Here is a 15,810-nt window from a genome sequence, read left to right as displayed (position 1 = left end):
TGAACCCGGCAATATAAATGCTTTTAAAAAATTAGATCGCCTACATTCAAAATGCTTACGCATTATATCAGGGGCAATGAGATCAAGTCCAATCAACGCCCTGCAAGTTGAATGCGGTGAATCTCCTCTTTTTCTTAGGAGACAATTTCTTTCAGATAAATATTTATTTAAAATTATTCAGTTTTCAAACCATCCTCTCATTCCGCTACTAGAATCACTCCGAATGCATTACCTGAATAAACCATCTCATAAATCTCTTCCGTGCATAATAATAAGTTTTCATAAATTTCTTGCTATTACCGCGCCAACTTACTGTTATAACCGGCTCGCTATATATAACAATAGCTTTAGTTCATTAATTTTCACTCCTAAAATATTTTATAATTCTATTGATAAAAAAATCTGGTAGTGCTAGGGCTGCATTTAACGAAATCCTTGCTGAACGTTTTGAGGGTTTTCACCACTTATATACAGATGCTTCCAAAATAGGCCCACTGGAATGCGTTGGGATTGGTGTTTTCCACGCACAATTTAATATTGTGCAAAAAATTAAACTTCCTATGGAATCCTCTGTTTTCACAGGAGAATGTTTGGGTATATTAAGGGCCATTGAATATATTCTTCTATTTAAACTTGATAAAGCAATTATTTTTACTGATTCCTTAAGTGCTCTTCAAGCAATGGCTAAATTCCCTTTTAAAAGTAATAACACTTTACCCCTTATTATACAAATAAGAGAATTGGCGTTCAAGTGTCTTTCTAATGGCATTTTGCTTCATTTTTTGGATTCCCAGTCATTCGGGAATCGAAGGAAATGAGAGGGCGGACACTCTTGCTAAAGAGGCAGTGAATTGCGGGGACTTGTTCCCATTTAAAAATTATAGTCAAGACCTTCTATCTTTACCAAAAGCTTATCTTTATAAATCCTGGAGAGAAGTTTGGCTCTCCAGTATCAAATTAAAGGGCCGTTATTATGCCAATATACAACCGGATGTGACATTAAAACCCTGGTTCTTTAAGGCTAGGTTTAGTAAAGTTGAGACATCTATTCTAATTCGTATGAGACTTGGCCACACATGCTCTGAGGCTCATCTAGCTAAAATAAACATTTTAAATAGCCCCACCTGCCCATGTGGTGCAGAGGTGGGTGACCTTAATCACATCCTGTTTTCCTGTCCTCGTTATGACCACTTACCTTTCTTCCAGTCCCTATTGCGTCGCTCAGTTCCTTTACCTTCCTCTGTTGTTTGTCTTCTTCACTCTAATGACATGTTAGTTTACCAATGCATTACATCTTTTATTATTAAAAATAATATTAAACTTTAGATATTTTCTTTATATTCTTTCATTCATCATTACAATGCAAATTTCATTAATCATTACAATTCATTAACGTAATTTTTATTATTTATGTTTAACGTTATTTTTATTATGTATGTAAACCAGCCCATCAACTCCTATCTGTATATGTATGACCTATTTCTTTATATTTTAATTCTTAACCCACTTGATAGTATTTTATTACCAATATATCTTCCTCCGAATTGATATCGTACAACATTCTTATAGTTTCCCAACCTTTGTATCCTATGTTCCTATCCTATCCAAATAACTTGACATTGGCTAAATGCATCTAAACAGCGAAGCCAAAAAGAAAAAAAAAAAAAAAAAAAAAAGTAGCGCGGTTTGACCTAGTATTAACATTTACGTATTTTTATGATTTTCATAAATTTTTGCCGTTTTCTTAGAAAATCGACATTTTATGGAATTGAGTAATTATTCCTAGTCCAAGACCTGAGATGTAAGTTTCAGATAGTAACTTACCCCCAATCTCATTAAACGATCCCAATCGCTTTTTAAATCCATCGTGAATATTATGATCTAATCAGAATAAAGTTTCTTCTCACATGCTTACAAATGATAATATATTGATTGGTTTATTCTTGGAATGGGATCCGAAGATTAATATTGGTGAGTTTATTAAAAAACGGCGGTAAATCGGACTCAGGTGTTGGCCGCCTTACAATAAATAAACACACCATTTTATTATAATGATTTATTAGCATGACACTTTTCCAACACGTCGAATATGTTGAGCGACTCTCCGTTGGGTATGCCATAGCCTTTCTCCAGTCCGTGCGGGTTGGACGGCGTGGTGCAGGACAACGTAGACTCTTTCCGCAGTACTTGGTCTACTTCCACAGATGAGAAGAACGCTACAGAAAGCGGCAAGTCGTTTATGCCAACCCTGCAAGAAAACATACATTCTTATTTTTAGAGGTCACGGCAAAGTGATCCACAGCACCTAAAATACGACGGCGTGAACATTAGAACTCGATAATACCGCACTTGTAAATGACAATATGGCAATAAAAGTGGATAAAATGTACCTTTGAGAGCAAAAAGCTCTCGTGAGTAGGTTAGTTATTTGCAACGCTAGCGCCGTTTCGTATTTGTATTCCTCTGGCACTAAATATCTCACTTCATCGTGGAAACTCAGACAGAATCTGAAAAGAAAGCACAAATTGAAGAGTTGAATGTTAGAATGTCTGTGAGTCGATACCATTGCTTTATTTATTTGTAAAAAAAAATATATTATTTTTCATACAAATCAAAATTGCAATCAAAAACTACTTGATTTATTATTTTCTCTAAGTACCTAATTATTATTATTGTGGATACCCACATTCTGCTACCTAAACTCAGAACATTACAATTATCTTGGTAAATGCACACAGTAGCATTTTTATACCAAATTTTTTTTACTTACTATATGTTGTGTCCACAATTTTATGCGAAATTCATGAAAATTCTGACTCATCATTGCTTTGTTATTTACTTATAAACAAAAATTCAGGTAGCAGATTTATAATGTCTTACCTCCTCTACACACCTCATTTGTTTATTTGTGTAATGTAAAGGTATGAGTGTACCTGGCCCGCGGCGCGAGGTGCGCCATGCTGGCGAGCATGAGGTGCAGGAAGTCCGCGGCGGCGCTCTGCACGGCCCAGTTGAGGCGCGTGTTGGTCCAGCGCCCGCGCCCCGCCGCCAGCGCCCGCGACAGCGCGCCGCACAGGAACGCCGTCCGCGGCGAATCGCAGTCTGTCCACACACACAACAATTACACTTGGCAGTGGCGGCCCTAAACGACGCGAGGTCCCAGGCCAGAGCAAAAAGAAACAGACGCGAGGCCCCGGGCAGAGTAAAAAAACGTTCCCCTGCTTTAACAGTTTCGTCGGTATCGTAAAAAAAAGGTCCCGCGAGGCACCGCGCGAGGTCTCTGTGAGCGCGAGGCCCCGGGCGGTTGAGCGGTTCGCCTCCCCCAAAGGCCGCCTCCGACACTTGGTACATCAACATAAAGCCTATAACTGCCGGCAAATAACTTGACCCATAGTTTGTAGATGTCCGCAGGCGAGTGCGGGCGGTGGCGCGGCGTGTTGACCGAACTATTGGTAGACCACACGACTTTCGCTTCTCGTACTCCGCTCAGACCCCGCTTACTCATAAATAGCTGCAGTTGCAGGCGATATTTGTGGGAGTGGAATGTAAACTACGTAAATGAGATGAAAGCGAGGTGTGAATGAAGTTTGAGAGCTATGGCCGTAAAAGGTTAGACTGGAAAATAATTAAAAAAGCAATTTACTTGAAAACTAAACTTTTATTTTGAGCGTATGCCATATATATTTAACTAGCTTTTGCTCGCGGCTCCGCCCGCTTGAAAGAGTTTTCCGGAATAAAAAGCAGCCTACAGCACTCAGGGATAATGTAGTTTCCTTTTAGAAAAAAAAAATCAGTTTAGTGGTTCCTAAGATTAGCACGTACAAACAAAGTCTTCAGCTTTATATATTAATATTTAGATGCAGGAATATTTTCGATCCTTATTTATAACGTTAACTTTAATAAAACCATGACAAGTCCGCACATACCAGCTATTTCCTCCAACTTGTTGAACATATCAGACTCCGTGCCGCCGACCCACCGCGGTCTCTCGAACATTTCCTCTAACGTCTTCCCGCTGAGTTTGGCCAATCGCATCGCCTGGTATGACGTCATTTCCACCGCCTGCAACAAAGATGTGGTCACAACTTTCTTTCCGTCTCCATCCTCTCTGTTGTCCTGCTGAGCCGGGATTCGTAACCTGTTAGTTGGTGGCCCTCAGCATGGCCAAGAAATAGGATTTACCACTCTGTCGTAAATCGTATGTCGTATCTATGTATACTTTGTCGTAAATAAGAAAAGCATTATCAAAGACCCAAACCCACGATGTACGTCGGCACGCGTAACTTATACCTGGTTATCCAAATCTTCGTCCATAAATCCCTCCATGTACTGCCTCTTGAGCGTGTAAACTCGTCTGCCCTTAGTGGTGGCGAACATCTTGGCCGCCTTGCTCTTAGCTTCCGATATCGTCATGGTTGGGTTGAACTGTTTCAGTAGTCTCTCGGCGAAGTTTTGCCCAGCACCTGTAACAAATAGTAAACTCTTATTCCATACACTGAAATGGAATAGCATTGCGCTGGTGTCTATTGCTATGGACAAAAATCAGACTCCCGGCTGATACTGAGTGGAAAATCCAATATCACTTTATCGGACCCGGGATCTAACCCGAGACCTCAACGCTAGGCAGAGACTTTCCCGCCCTCACACCCACCACTACAACTCCTGTCATCCAGGATCAGCAGTGGCACGCGTTTTATGACACCGAGCGGTGAAGTTCGGCGAATCTCAAGGGACACTTAATTTCTCTTTATCCCGCAACAAAGTAAATCAAATGGAAAGATAGGAAGGAGTTGAAAATATTAATTGTCCACTTCCCTCCATAGCAAAGCGGGAGACAAAATAATCCACTAGGCAGTAAGAAGAAAAAACAATGTGCTACCGTATATGCGCGCGTAGTTGACGACCTTGGCGTGGTCGCGCCGCAGCTTGTGTGCGGCCGCCGTCAGCGAGTGCAGGTCCGTGTGTCGCGCCTTGTCGCCCGCCACCACCGCCCACCCGAACGGGTGCCCGCCCACCGCCCCCGACCCACTGTCGCCCAGCAGCGCCGCGATCCACAACTCCTGCACGAAACGGAACACAACCGTTAATGACATTAAAAATAAACTATTTGGCGTAAACATCATCTAAATTAATTAGAAAATCTCCGCAGAGTGTTCGCTGCTACGTTCATTACGCAATCGCAATGTGTCGAGCTAAATCACTGCCTATACATGCAAATACATGGAATTCAGTGCGCTTCGATTCGATTGCTTTCGATTTAGTGAATGCCCTGTCTAACCGCCATTATTTGCACTTGTTACCTGTGAGTCGACGTCAGCGCCGACGAGCCTGTATCCGTGGGGCGCCTGCACCATGGTGCGTAGCTCGGAGCCCACTCGCTCGCGGTGTGCGTTACTGTGTGGTTACCTGTGAGTCGACGTCAGCGCCGACGAGCCTGTATCCGTGGGGCGCCTGCACCATGGCGCGTAGCTCGGAGCCCACTCGCTCGCGGTGTGCGTTACTGTGTGGTTACCTGTGAGTCGACGTCAGCGCCGACGAGCCTGTATCCGTGGGGCGCCTGCACCATGGCGCGTAGCTCGGAGCCCACTCGCTCGCGGTGTGCGTTACTGTGTGGTTACCTGTGAGTCGACGTCAGCGCCGACGAGCCTGTATCCGTGGGGCGCCTGCACCATGGCGCGTAGCTCGGAGCCCACTCGCTCGCGGTGTGCGTTACTGTGTGGTTACCTGTGAGTCGACGTCAGCGCCGACGAGCCTGTATCCGTGGGGCGCCTGCACCATGGCGCGTAGCTCGGAGCCCACTCGCTCGCGGTGTGCGTTACTGTGTGGTTACCTGTGAGTCGACGTCAGCGCCGACGAGCCTGTATCCGTGGGGCGCCTGCACCATGGCGCGTAGCTCGGAGCCCACTCGCTCGCGGTGTGCGTTACTGTGTGGTTACCTGTGAGTCGACGTCAGCGCCGACGAGCCTGTATCCGTGGGGCGCCTGCACCATGGCGCGTAGCTCGGAGCCCACTCGCTCGCGGTGTGCGTTACTGTGTGGTTACCTGTGAGTCGACGTCAGCGCCGACGAGCCTGTATCCGTGGGGCGCCTGCACCATGGCGCGTAGCTCGGAGCCCACTCGCTCGCGGTGTGCGTTACTGTGTGGTTACCTGTGAGTCGACGTCAGCGCCGACGAGCCTGTATCCGTGGGGCGCCTGCACCATGGCGCGTAGCTCGGAGCCCACTCGCTCGCGGTGTGCGTTACTGTGTGGTTACCTGTGAGTCGACGTCAGCGCCGACGAGCCTGTATCCGTGGGGCGCCTGCACCATGGCGCGTAGCTCGGAGCCCACTCGCTCGCGGTGTGCGTTACTGTGTGGTTACCTGTGAGTCGACGTCAGCGCCGACGAGCCTGTATCCGTGGGGCGCCTGCACCATGGCGCGTAGCTCGGAGCCCACTCGCTCGCGGTGTGCGTTACTGTGTGGTTACCTGTGAGTCGACGTCAGCGCCGACGAGCCTGTATCCGAGGGGCGCCTGCACCATGGCGCGTAGCTCGGAGCCCACTCGCTCGGGGTGTGCATTGCTGGCCGTCATCCATGTCGGCTCGCTCGCCCTGTACGTAGACAATATAGTAAATATTAAATAGACAAGATATTCGAGCGGTATCCGGGTGATTTTAGGCAAAACTTTGTAGATTTACATAAAACTTGAAACACATATTATAGATCATGTCCTGCATTAGCATATAGGCTACATTAAATCCAAGTAATTTACTTTTGTAGGCATTTTGTTTTTATCTGATGTTACGCACAGCACAATAAAATGGGAGTTTTTGCTTTTCACTTTTGACACTATGAATACGTATGATTGGGCACAGCCGTTCCATGCGAGCATTCGTGGGCGGGCGTCGACTCCCCCGCGGACCCCTTGCGGCGGTGAGCCACGGCGATGACTCGACAAGATTTTTAAATAGATGGCGCTGGCTTCATGCAGGCGCCGCTATGGAACGAATGATTTCGATTGACAAGCATATTATACCTAATTGCTTTGTAATTTATCTCTAATTTAATATCAGGTAAGTTGTTTACGGTTGATACCATGATATAGCTGTCACAGAGCTCATCCAATATTTTACAAAGTATAGTTCAATACAGCCAGTGACCTCCTGGTGAGTGTGCCGGCGACCACCACGTGCGGCACGATGGCGCCGTACCGCGCGGCGTGGGGCCGCAGTGTGGGCGGCAGCCACACCGCCTGCTGGCCCATGATGCGCTCGCGGTTGTTGCGCCAGTACGACATCATGCGACCGAACGACAGCACCTGACCGCCACACATCACATATTACAACACTGTTTTATATAAGAGCGCGGCGATGGCAGATCCAAACTAAGGAGAGAGTTGGGCACGTAACCTAATTTACTCAGAACATGATTTGTAATAACAATAAAATATGATTTGAACTGCTAACAGCAGAAATTACATTTTATTAATTGATGTCTCTGCTAGCACTTTCATCCCTATACAACCTAGGTGCCGGAACTTAGAAAATACCTTCTCAGCCTCGTTCCCCTGCGCCGACAGAACGTTCTGACTGAACATGTCCAGGAAGTCCCTCGCCAGGGGATTGCCCACTTTGTACTTGGGGCCATCCTTGTGCGGTAGTCTGAGGAAATGGCAGCAACCTATTACACATAAAAATGACGGTAAATTGAGAATTATTACCAAGTATTGCGCGAGACTTCATCGGCATGGAAGAATTTTTGTTATTGCAGTAAAATAACCTATGTTAAGGATAAAGTAGCTTACTGATGTTGAAAAAATTATTAAAATCGGTGCAGCGGTTCAGAGTTTATAGATTACAAAGAAATCATTTCTCATTTAATTAATTTGGATGAACTAACCCTGCAACTGTATTCCGCACCACACTCCCAGCCCATGGTACTGGTTGGCGGCAGCTTTCTCATCTACCTTCTTTCGTGCATAATAAGCCTTCCTAGCCAGATCCTCCTGGAAACGTAATGATGGTCATATTATTAAATCTTTCAGATCACCAGCAGGTTATGTTCGGGGTAGGTTATATGAAAAAAAAAAACGAATTTGTATAAATTAAGATAATTTGCAATTACAACGTGCAATAATTATATCTTTAATCGGGCGCGATAGCGGGAGAATGATGTGCATCCATCGATGTATATATCGCAAGCGTGGTGACGTCACGCGCCGCACTCTCGAAGTCGAAATACCCCTTCTCCTACAGTGCTCGTAACCACCAACTGCTGGGTTAGGCCTCCAAACATGTAATTTGGTTATTTTCTGAGTGTCTTAGTTTACCAACAGTCTTTTAAGTTTAAGATGGGTTTCAAGATGATTTCATCTCACACTATGTCCAGAAGTGTTAGGTATAAATTTAAAATAATGCCTTTAATAATGACAGTTCGCTAGATCGGCAATTTTACTGACAAACATTTCCACCTGTTTTCCTTAAATGGAAACTCACATCACTGATGGTCAAGATTTTAAAAACACTTCACTTAACAACACGTACAGCTAACTTTATATAAAAAAAGTATTTATTACATCTACTGTCTTTGGAAGTCTGTGTATGTCCGCGTCGACACTAGCATCCTGGCACTGGACCAATGGGCACATCTCTAGTAACTGCTCCAGAGGCAGCCTCGGCTCCTCGTCTCCCTGGTGTCGCCTGCTGAACGGGACCATGAATCCCCATCCTTCCGCCTGGATGTAGTGCAGCGGGTAACCCTCCCACGATAACCGTAGAAGTTTCGGTGTTATCTGTCGATATATTGTTCGTTTATGGGATTATATAGCTTTACAGGGTGTAACAGTAAGTAGGTTGGAAGTATAAACACGATCTCTTTACTTTCATATACATACATAGTATTACGCCTATTTCCCTTTGTCAGGGGTAGCCAGATGTGCAACTCACTCGCTAGCTTCGATCCCATAGGTAATAAAACTATTGCAATTTACCGGTAACAATCATAGACTCTGATATTGTTTTTACTTTTACTAATAATCTATTTATCATTATTTATGTATGCAGCCTAAATATTGAACTTACTTAAACATCCTGTATATGTAAAATCAATAAGGTCTTCTTTGAAGTTTACCTGCATGCTTGTGGTGATGTTATTAGCACCGGGTGACCAGTCAGGATCTTTCCCTGGTTTGGTACAAAGTTTCCTATACCACGCGGGATATCCAGCTAAGTACGGCCTTTTTACTGGCAGCAATTTCCCTAGATCATACAAGTATTGAAACTTTTTGCTATAGTCTTCTATGATCTTTATTTTAGGCTGTTCCACTTGTTGAGTCACAAAGGTAATGTATTCTTCATTTAAAATATCGAATTCTTTCTTCGGCGCGTTTAACACATCACTAGCCAGTCTTTCATTCTCTTTATTATCCTCTATGTTTTTTATTAAATGATCATCAGCCAGTTCTACATGCTGTTCAACTTTTTTCTTTTTAACTATTTGCTTTTTTAATTTTAAAGTTTGCACCGACCAGTCCTGGTCCCACATCCAGATGTCTTTTTTATAAGCTTCGTTTTCCATCAGCCTGCATGCTTCATCCGCTTTTAACGATAATAGTTGTCGTGATTCTAATTTCAAATCTTCAAATACAGTTTCCGCCGATTCTATGTATTGAAGCCAGTTCGAGTTTATTGGCAAGTATGCTGACCCTGTGTAAAGACAAATTATTATTTTTATTCTTGAAGAAATTAATACTTTACTCACCAAGTTCTAACATTTTACTCACCAAGTTCTAACATTCCAGCCAGCGTGACGGGATGCGGAAAGCGTTCCAGAAACAATGGTAGTAATTCTCGCAGTACATTGTGCGTGGCGATGACATCAGCGGCGCAGTAATGCATTAGTTTCTGGAAGTTGTTATGTACATCCTCCATATTTCCCTCCACAAAGATATCTCTCGTTGCTTTGTCTACTGGCTTCCCGCAATATAGGTTGTGTACCTGAAAATACCGCAATATAGTTTTAAATTATTAATATATAAGGAGCTTATGCTTACACCCGAATATTCGTGGTCATGGAGCGGAACGACAACAAAGTCTTCGAAACGTCGGGAGAAAATTATAATACAAAAACCGCGATAAAATCCAATTTAACAAAATTATATTATGTTCAATTATTTGCTTCGGTAGCGTAGTTTTATATTATGTTTAATTTTGTACCTTCATTTAAATGTAAAAAAAAAAACAATAACAATTTTTTTTTCTGTGAATGAGCTTAAAAATGTATCTATCTATACTTATAATAAATCAATAAGAGAGGTCAAGTAGAGAGGTCAATTCTGTATATGAAATATATTTCCAAAATAACTATCAGGGAGTGATTAAGGATCGATACTGATGCCAAAAATGCAATTAGTAAAATTTTTGTCTATCTGCCTGTCTGTATAACCGTTATAGAAACAAAAACTACTCGACGGATTTTTCGAAACTTGGTACAATTATTTTTCATACTCCTGAGCTGGTTATAGTATACTTTTCATCACGCTACAATTAATAGGAGCAGAGCAGTGAAGGGAAATGTTGGGAAAACGGGAGAAGTTACTCCATTTTTTAAGCTTCCGTCGCGTGTGCAACCTTAATGGTTAAAGCTACACAGAAATCATGTATGACGGAAATGTTCTCCTTAAAATTATGTAAAAAATATCCCACGACAGCATATGTCTATCTTTTATGGTTGACTCACAATAACACGTGTAACTTCCGATAGCTTAGCAGTTCGAAGCTTTTTCATTATATTTGTCTACTCTTACGTTTATAACACTCTCAGTCATCCCTAATTAAAAAAGTTAACATTATAATCTAAAAAAAAACATCCCGACAAATTGAGCACCTCCTCCATTTTTGAAGTCCGAAATCTAGGCGGGCGAAACTGCGGGCGGCAGCTAGTTGAGAAATAAAGTAGTTATTCATATTTTAAATATTATTGTGAGTAAACGTGGGCACGTGTTGTGGTTTTCGGGCTATCTCTTTCTTAAGCATGCAGTGTTATGGCCGGTGACACTCGGTCACGTCACAGTTTGCTACTAATATTATCAGATCGCTACCCCTACCACTAAATTTCAAAGCTTTATAACTTACTAGCTTTTGCCCGCGGCTCCGCCCGCGTTATAAAGTTTTTCGGGGTAAAGTTTTCCGTTATAAAAGACACGCTATGTATTTTCTCGGGAGTCTATGTTCTTCCCAGGGTCTCAAACTGTCTCCATACCAAATTTTATCGTAATACGTTGGGTAGGTTTTGAGTTTAACACGCTCAGTCAGACAGATGCAGCGGGGGCCTTTGTTTTATAACATATCTTTGTAGAACTTTTTAAGAGGAACAATCCCGTCATACATCTTTGTGACATAACTTTAACCGTTTACGCAGCGCACGCAACAGAAGCTCTCAAAACTAATAAATTTTCCTCGTTTTTGCAACATGTTTCATTATTGCTCCTGTCCTATTGGTCATAGCGTGATGATATATAGCTTATAGCACTCCACGAACAAAGGGCTATCCAACACAAAAAGAAATTTTTCAGTTCGAACCGATAGTTCCTGAGATTAGCCATTACTGCTCCGCTCCTATTGGTAATAGCGTGATGATATATAGACTGTAGCACTCCAGAAACAAAGGTCTATCCCACACAAAAAGATTTTTTTTAATTCGAACCGGTAGTTCCTAAGATTAGCCATTACTGCTCCGCTCCTATTGGGTATAGCGTGATGATATATAACCTATAGCACTCCACGAACAAAGGGCTATCCAACACAAAAATATTTTTTCAGTTTGGACCGATAATTTCTGAGATTAGCCATTACTGCTCTGCTCCTATTGGGTATAGCGTGATGATATATAGCCTATAGCACTCCACGAACAAAGGACTATCCAACACAAAAAGAATTTTTCAGTTTGGACCGATAGTTCCTGAGATTAGCGCGTTCAAACAAACAAACTCTTCAGCTTTATATAAAAGTACTACCTTTGCCCGCGGCTCCGCCCGCGTTATAAAGTTTTTCAGGCTAAAGTTTTCCGTTATAAAAGTAGTAGTTTCCCGGGAGCCTATGTTCTTCCCAGGGTCTCAAACTGTCTCCATACCAAATTTCATCGTAATACGTTGGGTAGTTTTTGAGTTTAACACGTTCAGACAGACAGATGCAGCGGGGGACTTTGTTTTATATTATATTTTTTAGAACTTTTTAAGAGGAACAATCCCGTCATACGTCATAGTTGCATAACTTTAACCGCTTACCGTTTTAATAAATTGTCCCCGTTTTTGCAACATGTTTCATTACTGCTCCGCTCCTATTGGTCATAGCGTGATGATATACAGCCTATAGCACTCCACAAATAAAGGGCTATCCAACACAAAACGAATTTTTCAGTTCAAACTGGCAGTTCCTGAGATTAGCCATTACTGCTCCGCTCCTATTGGTCATAGCGTGATGATATATAACTTAGAGCACTCCACAAACAAAGGGTTATTCAACACAAAAATATTTTTTCAGTTCGAATCGGTAGTTCCTGAGATTAGCCATTACTGCTCCGCTTCTATTGGGTATAGCGTGATGATATATAGCCTATAGCAATCCACGAATAAAGGGCTATCCAACGCAAAAAGAATTTTTCAGTTTGGACCGGTAGTTCCTGAGATTAGCCATTACTGCTCCGCTCCTATTGGGTATAGCGTGATGATATATAGCCTATAGCACTCCACGAACAAAGGGCTATCCAACGCAAAAAGATTTTTTCAGTTTGGACTGGTAGTTCCTGAGATTAGCGCGTTCAAACAAACAAACAAACTCTTCAGCTTTATATAATAGTATATATAGATTTATTATTGCATGGATTCATTAAACATTACCTCACTGAGGCTGTTGAGCGAGCTGATCCCCACCCAGTCGTCGTCGGAGGGATGCGGCTCCTTGCTTTTGGCCTTCAGCACCGCGCGCTGGTAGCTCGTCACGCCGCTCACGCACGTGTGCATCGACATCGTGTCCATGAAGCGCACTCCTGCACACACCATATATACAACATGCACATGACAATACATTGATTTCACACATGGGTAGGGCTGGTGACAAGAAGCAATAAATATATTGAAAAATTATCATATTGTTTACTAAATAACAAAAATAATCAATTAATATACTTAATTACTTAATCATATTACTTTTTAAGTTGCTATTTAATTAGATATTCATTGTGAAACATACAATAATTAGTAATACAGCTTATTTTACTTATTGTTAAATTGGTTCGTATATTCATTTACATTTTTTGTTTATGATTCTTGAATATTAGCCCTACCCATGGATAAAATGAATGCCGTGTTGGTGTCTCCACCCTGTGTATGAAGAACTGGCCCTTATAGATCAAATCTGTACTAATATTATAATCTACAAATAGCGCTAATGTGAGGTAGTACTGAAACTATTTTTTGTTTTGTTTTGTTTTTTCACCAATAGGAGCTACATTACCCCTGAGTGTTATAAGCAACTTTTTATTCCAGGAAATAATTAATTGTGAAACCTTTTGGAAAACCTTTTTCATGGCTGAGCCACAAGCAAATGCTAGATACTAAACTACATAATTTTATATTTTTTACCAACCTGTTCTATTCAACCAGTACTGCTCCTTGATCTTCGCTCTGTCGTATGACACATTATGACCTATAACGATTCTACATCTGTCTAAATCTCCGCACGGTGTCATTCCGTCAGTCTCCAATGGTATGAGGTAGTCGTAATTTAAATCTTCATAATATTGGTGTTGTTCCCCTTTCGCCACTGGTTCGCTCACCCAACTATACCTGATATCATGAGGTTAATATTCGAAGTACTAGTTATTAAGAGCCTAATTTATTAAACAATCCCTGAGTGGGAAGCAATGGTAAGAATAAACCAATCAAAATAAGTCATTTGTAATCATGTCAAACAAACTTTCTTCTGATTGGTCCATTCTGACTGTCAATCTAATGATAGCGGTTAGGATTGTTTCTGAATTTAAAATTAGTGTATACAGGAGTATAAATAAATATCTACTTACATATAAAACAGGTGACTTAAACATATTTTATTTAATAAAATATTGGTTATAAGTTTTTTTTATTGCTCATAGAAATTTTAGAAATATGAATTGCTTACATTTAAAGTTGAATATCATACTATTATTAATTACTAACATCTTTTACAATACATTCACATTTTTATAACATTTAACAAGCAAAATCATTGTAAAAGTAAACACATGTTAAATGAAACACCAACCAAGCCTCGGGTGAAACGGCACAAGCCAGGGTGGGCCTCTTTCCAGCCGACATCAGCACCTCCACATCAAAAATTAGTGCATCATCAGTCGGACATGGTACTTTCACTGGTTTGTTGCCTTCATATTTGTGCCAGCCAGATTTCTTGGTCCATTTCTGATGAGGAAATTTAAAGGGTTACAATACAATTATCACAAAATATCATTCTTTACACCTATTTGTTTACTAATGGATATTCAATAATATTGACGGTTGAAAGGCTAATTGCCATGGCAACATTTTTTTCGAAAACAATTATCGAGTTTAAAAAAATATATAAAAAAGGGCCGATGTTAAATATGCATAAAACTTAGTGTCTGTCTGTCTCTTGTCAGTCGACATTCTATTAGCCTCCACTCCATTTATCATCAAGTGCAGTAGTCGTTTTGCTGTGCAGGTTTAAAAAACAAAGTTATTTTCCTACAAAAATTACCATAATTAAGTACCTTTGGTAAGGGAGGTAATTCTGAAGAAGCCAGCTGCTTCAATAACTCTCTGTACGGCGCACATTGTCGTTCTCCTATGTTGTAGAAATGTTCGACCAAATCACTGCCTTCCAATTTAGGCAGTTGTAATTTCACATCAGGCATGTAACTGCATTTTGTGTAATCAATCCCGTGCTTTATCAAATTTTCTTGACACCTTAAGCAAATACATTAATTTTTTTATAAAAATCTGACAATATAGGGAAATAGTTCCTACACATAAAAATGATTTGTTTACCTTTTCACAAGCGATGGATCTAAAGCAGTACTGGGTTTTACAAAAAGCTGGTCATATATATTCTTAGAAATCATTTGAATATTAAACTCGTTAACTCTAAATTCATCTGATTTCTTGGTTTCAACTTTAATTTCTTGATCATGTTTTTCAACTTTGAGGTTATCACCATTTTCTTTATTTTTCTTTAATATTCTGACTTCACTAGTAGGGAGTACATCACAATAAAATCTTTGATTATTTTTCCGGTTTCTCATTAAATTATTGCGGTAATTACTTATTCCAATTTTCATTGTTTACAAAACGTAATTCCCGGGTATTTTATTTACAAACTAAACTTTTGAGTGCTGTCAAAAGCGCGATCACATTTTTTTTTTTGGTTTGATTTACTCCTTAAGGAGAAGGCAAAGGCTTTCAGCCATACAGCCTACATATTTTTTTTTTCTTCGTCCTTAGAGGACAGGCTATAGTCTTACGATCATACTACCTAGTCTTACGTATTCAAAAAGCGCGATTAAATGAAGTTTAGATTTCTTTTCACGCAGAACTTTATTTTATTCTTACCATAGAACGGATAAAACTGGATTTTAAGAGAGATAAGAAGTGAAAATGACATAATTATGAATGTATTCAAAATTCCAAACTTAAAAATTACCCAGAAATGAGAATCGGTTTAATTTATATATACACTCGGTTATAATTTTTTTTTAACAATGCTATTTTTGTATGGCTGTAAAATTCATGTTCCTTCGTAAGCTTTGTGAGTCAGCTGT

General features: G+C 41.0%; 1 protein-coding gene across 1 annotated transcript; it reads right to left on the bottom strand.

Annotated features, from left to right (window-relative positions):
* Window positions 1–2,045: 2,045 nt before the first annotated feature.
* LOC115447409 (DNA polymerase subunit gamma-1, mitochondrial) lies at window positions 2,046–15,419 on the bottom strand. Its single transcript, XM_037447528.1, has 18 exons — window positions 15,041–15,419; window positions 14,764–14,959; window positions 14,280–14,434; window positions 13,623–13,822; window positions 12,875–13,023; window positions 9,761–9,974; window positions 9,109–9,683; window positions 8,555–8,770; window positions 7,879–7,984; window positions 7,529–7,659; window positions 7,140–7,297; window positions 6,467–6,590; window positions 4,880–5,060; window positions 4,291–4,463; window positions 3,927–4,062; window positions 2,934–3,102; window positions 2,391–2,507; window positions 2,046–2,248 (listed from the first exon to the last, which is right to left on the bottom strand). The coding sequence occupies exons 1-18, from the start codon at window positions 15,328–15,330 to the stop codon at window positions 2,047–2,049; spliced, it is 3,492 nt and encodes a 1,163-aa protein (XP_037303425.1). The 5' UTR covers window positions 15,331–15,419; the 3' UTR covers window position 2,046.
* Window positions 15,420–15,810: the final 391 nt, after the last annotated feature.

This window comes from Manduca sexta, chromosome 7 (genome assembly GCF_014839805.1).
Source record: "Manduca sexta isolate Smith_Timp_Sample1 chromosome 7, JHU_Msex_v1.0, whole genome shotgun sequence".
Lineage (NCBI taxonomy): Eukaryota > Metazoa > Arthropoda > Insecta > Lepidoptera > Sphingidae > Manduca > Manduca sexta.
This window is presented reverse-complemented; position numbering and strand designations above follow the sequence as displayed.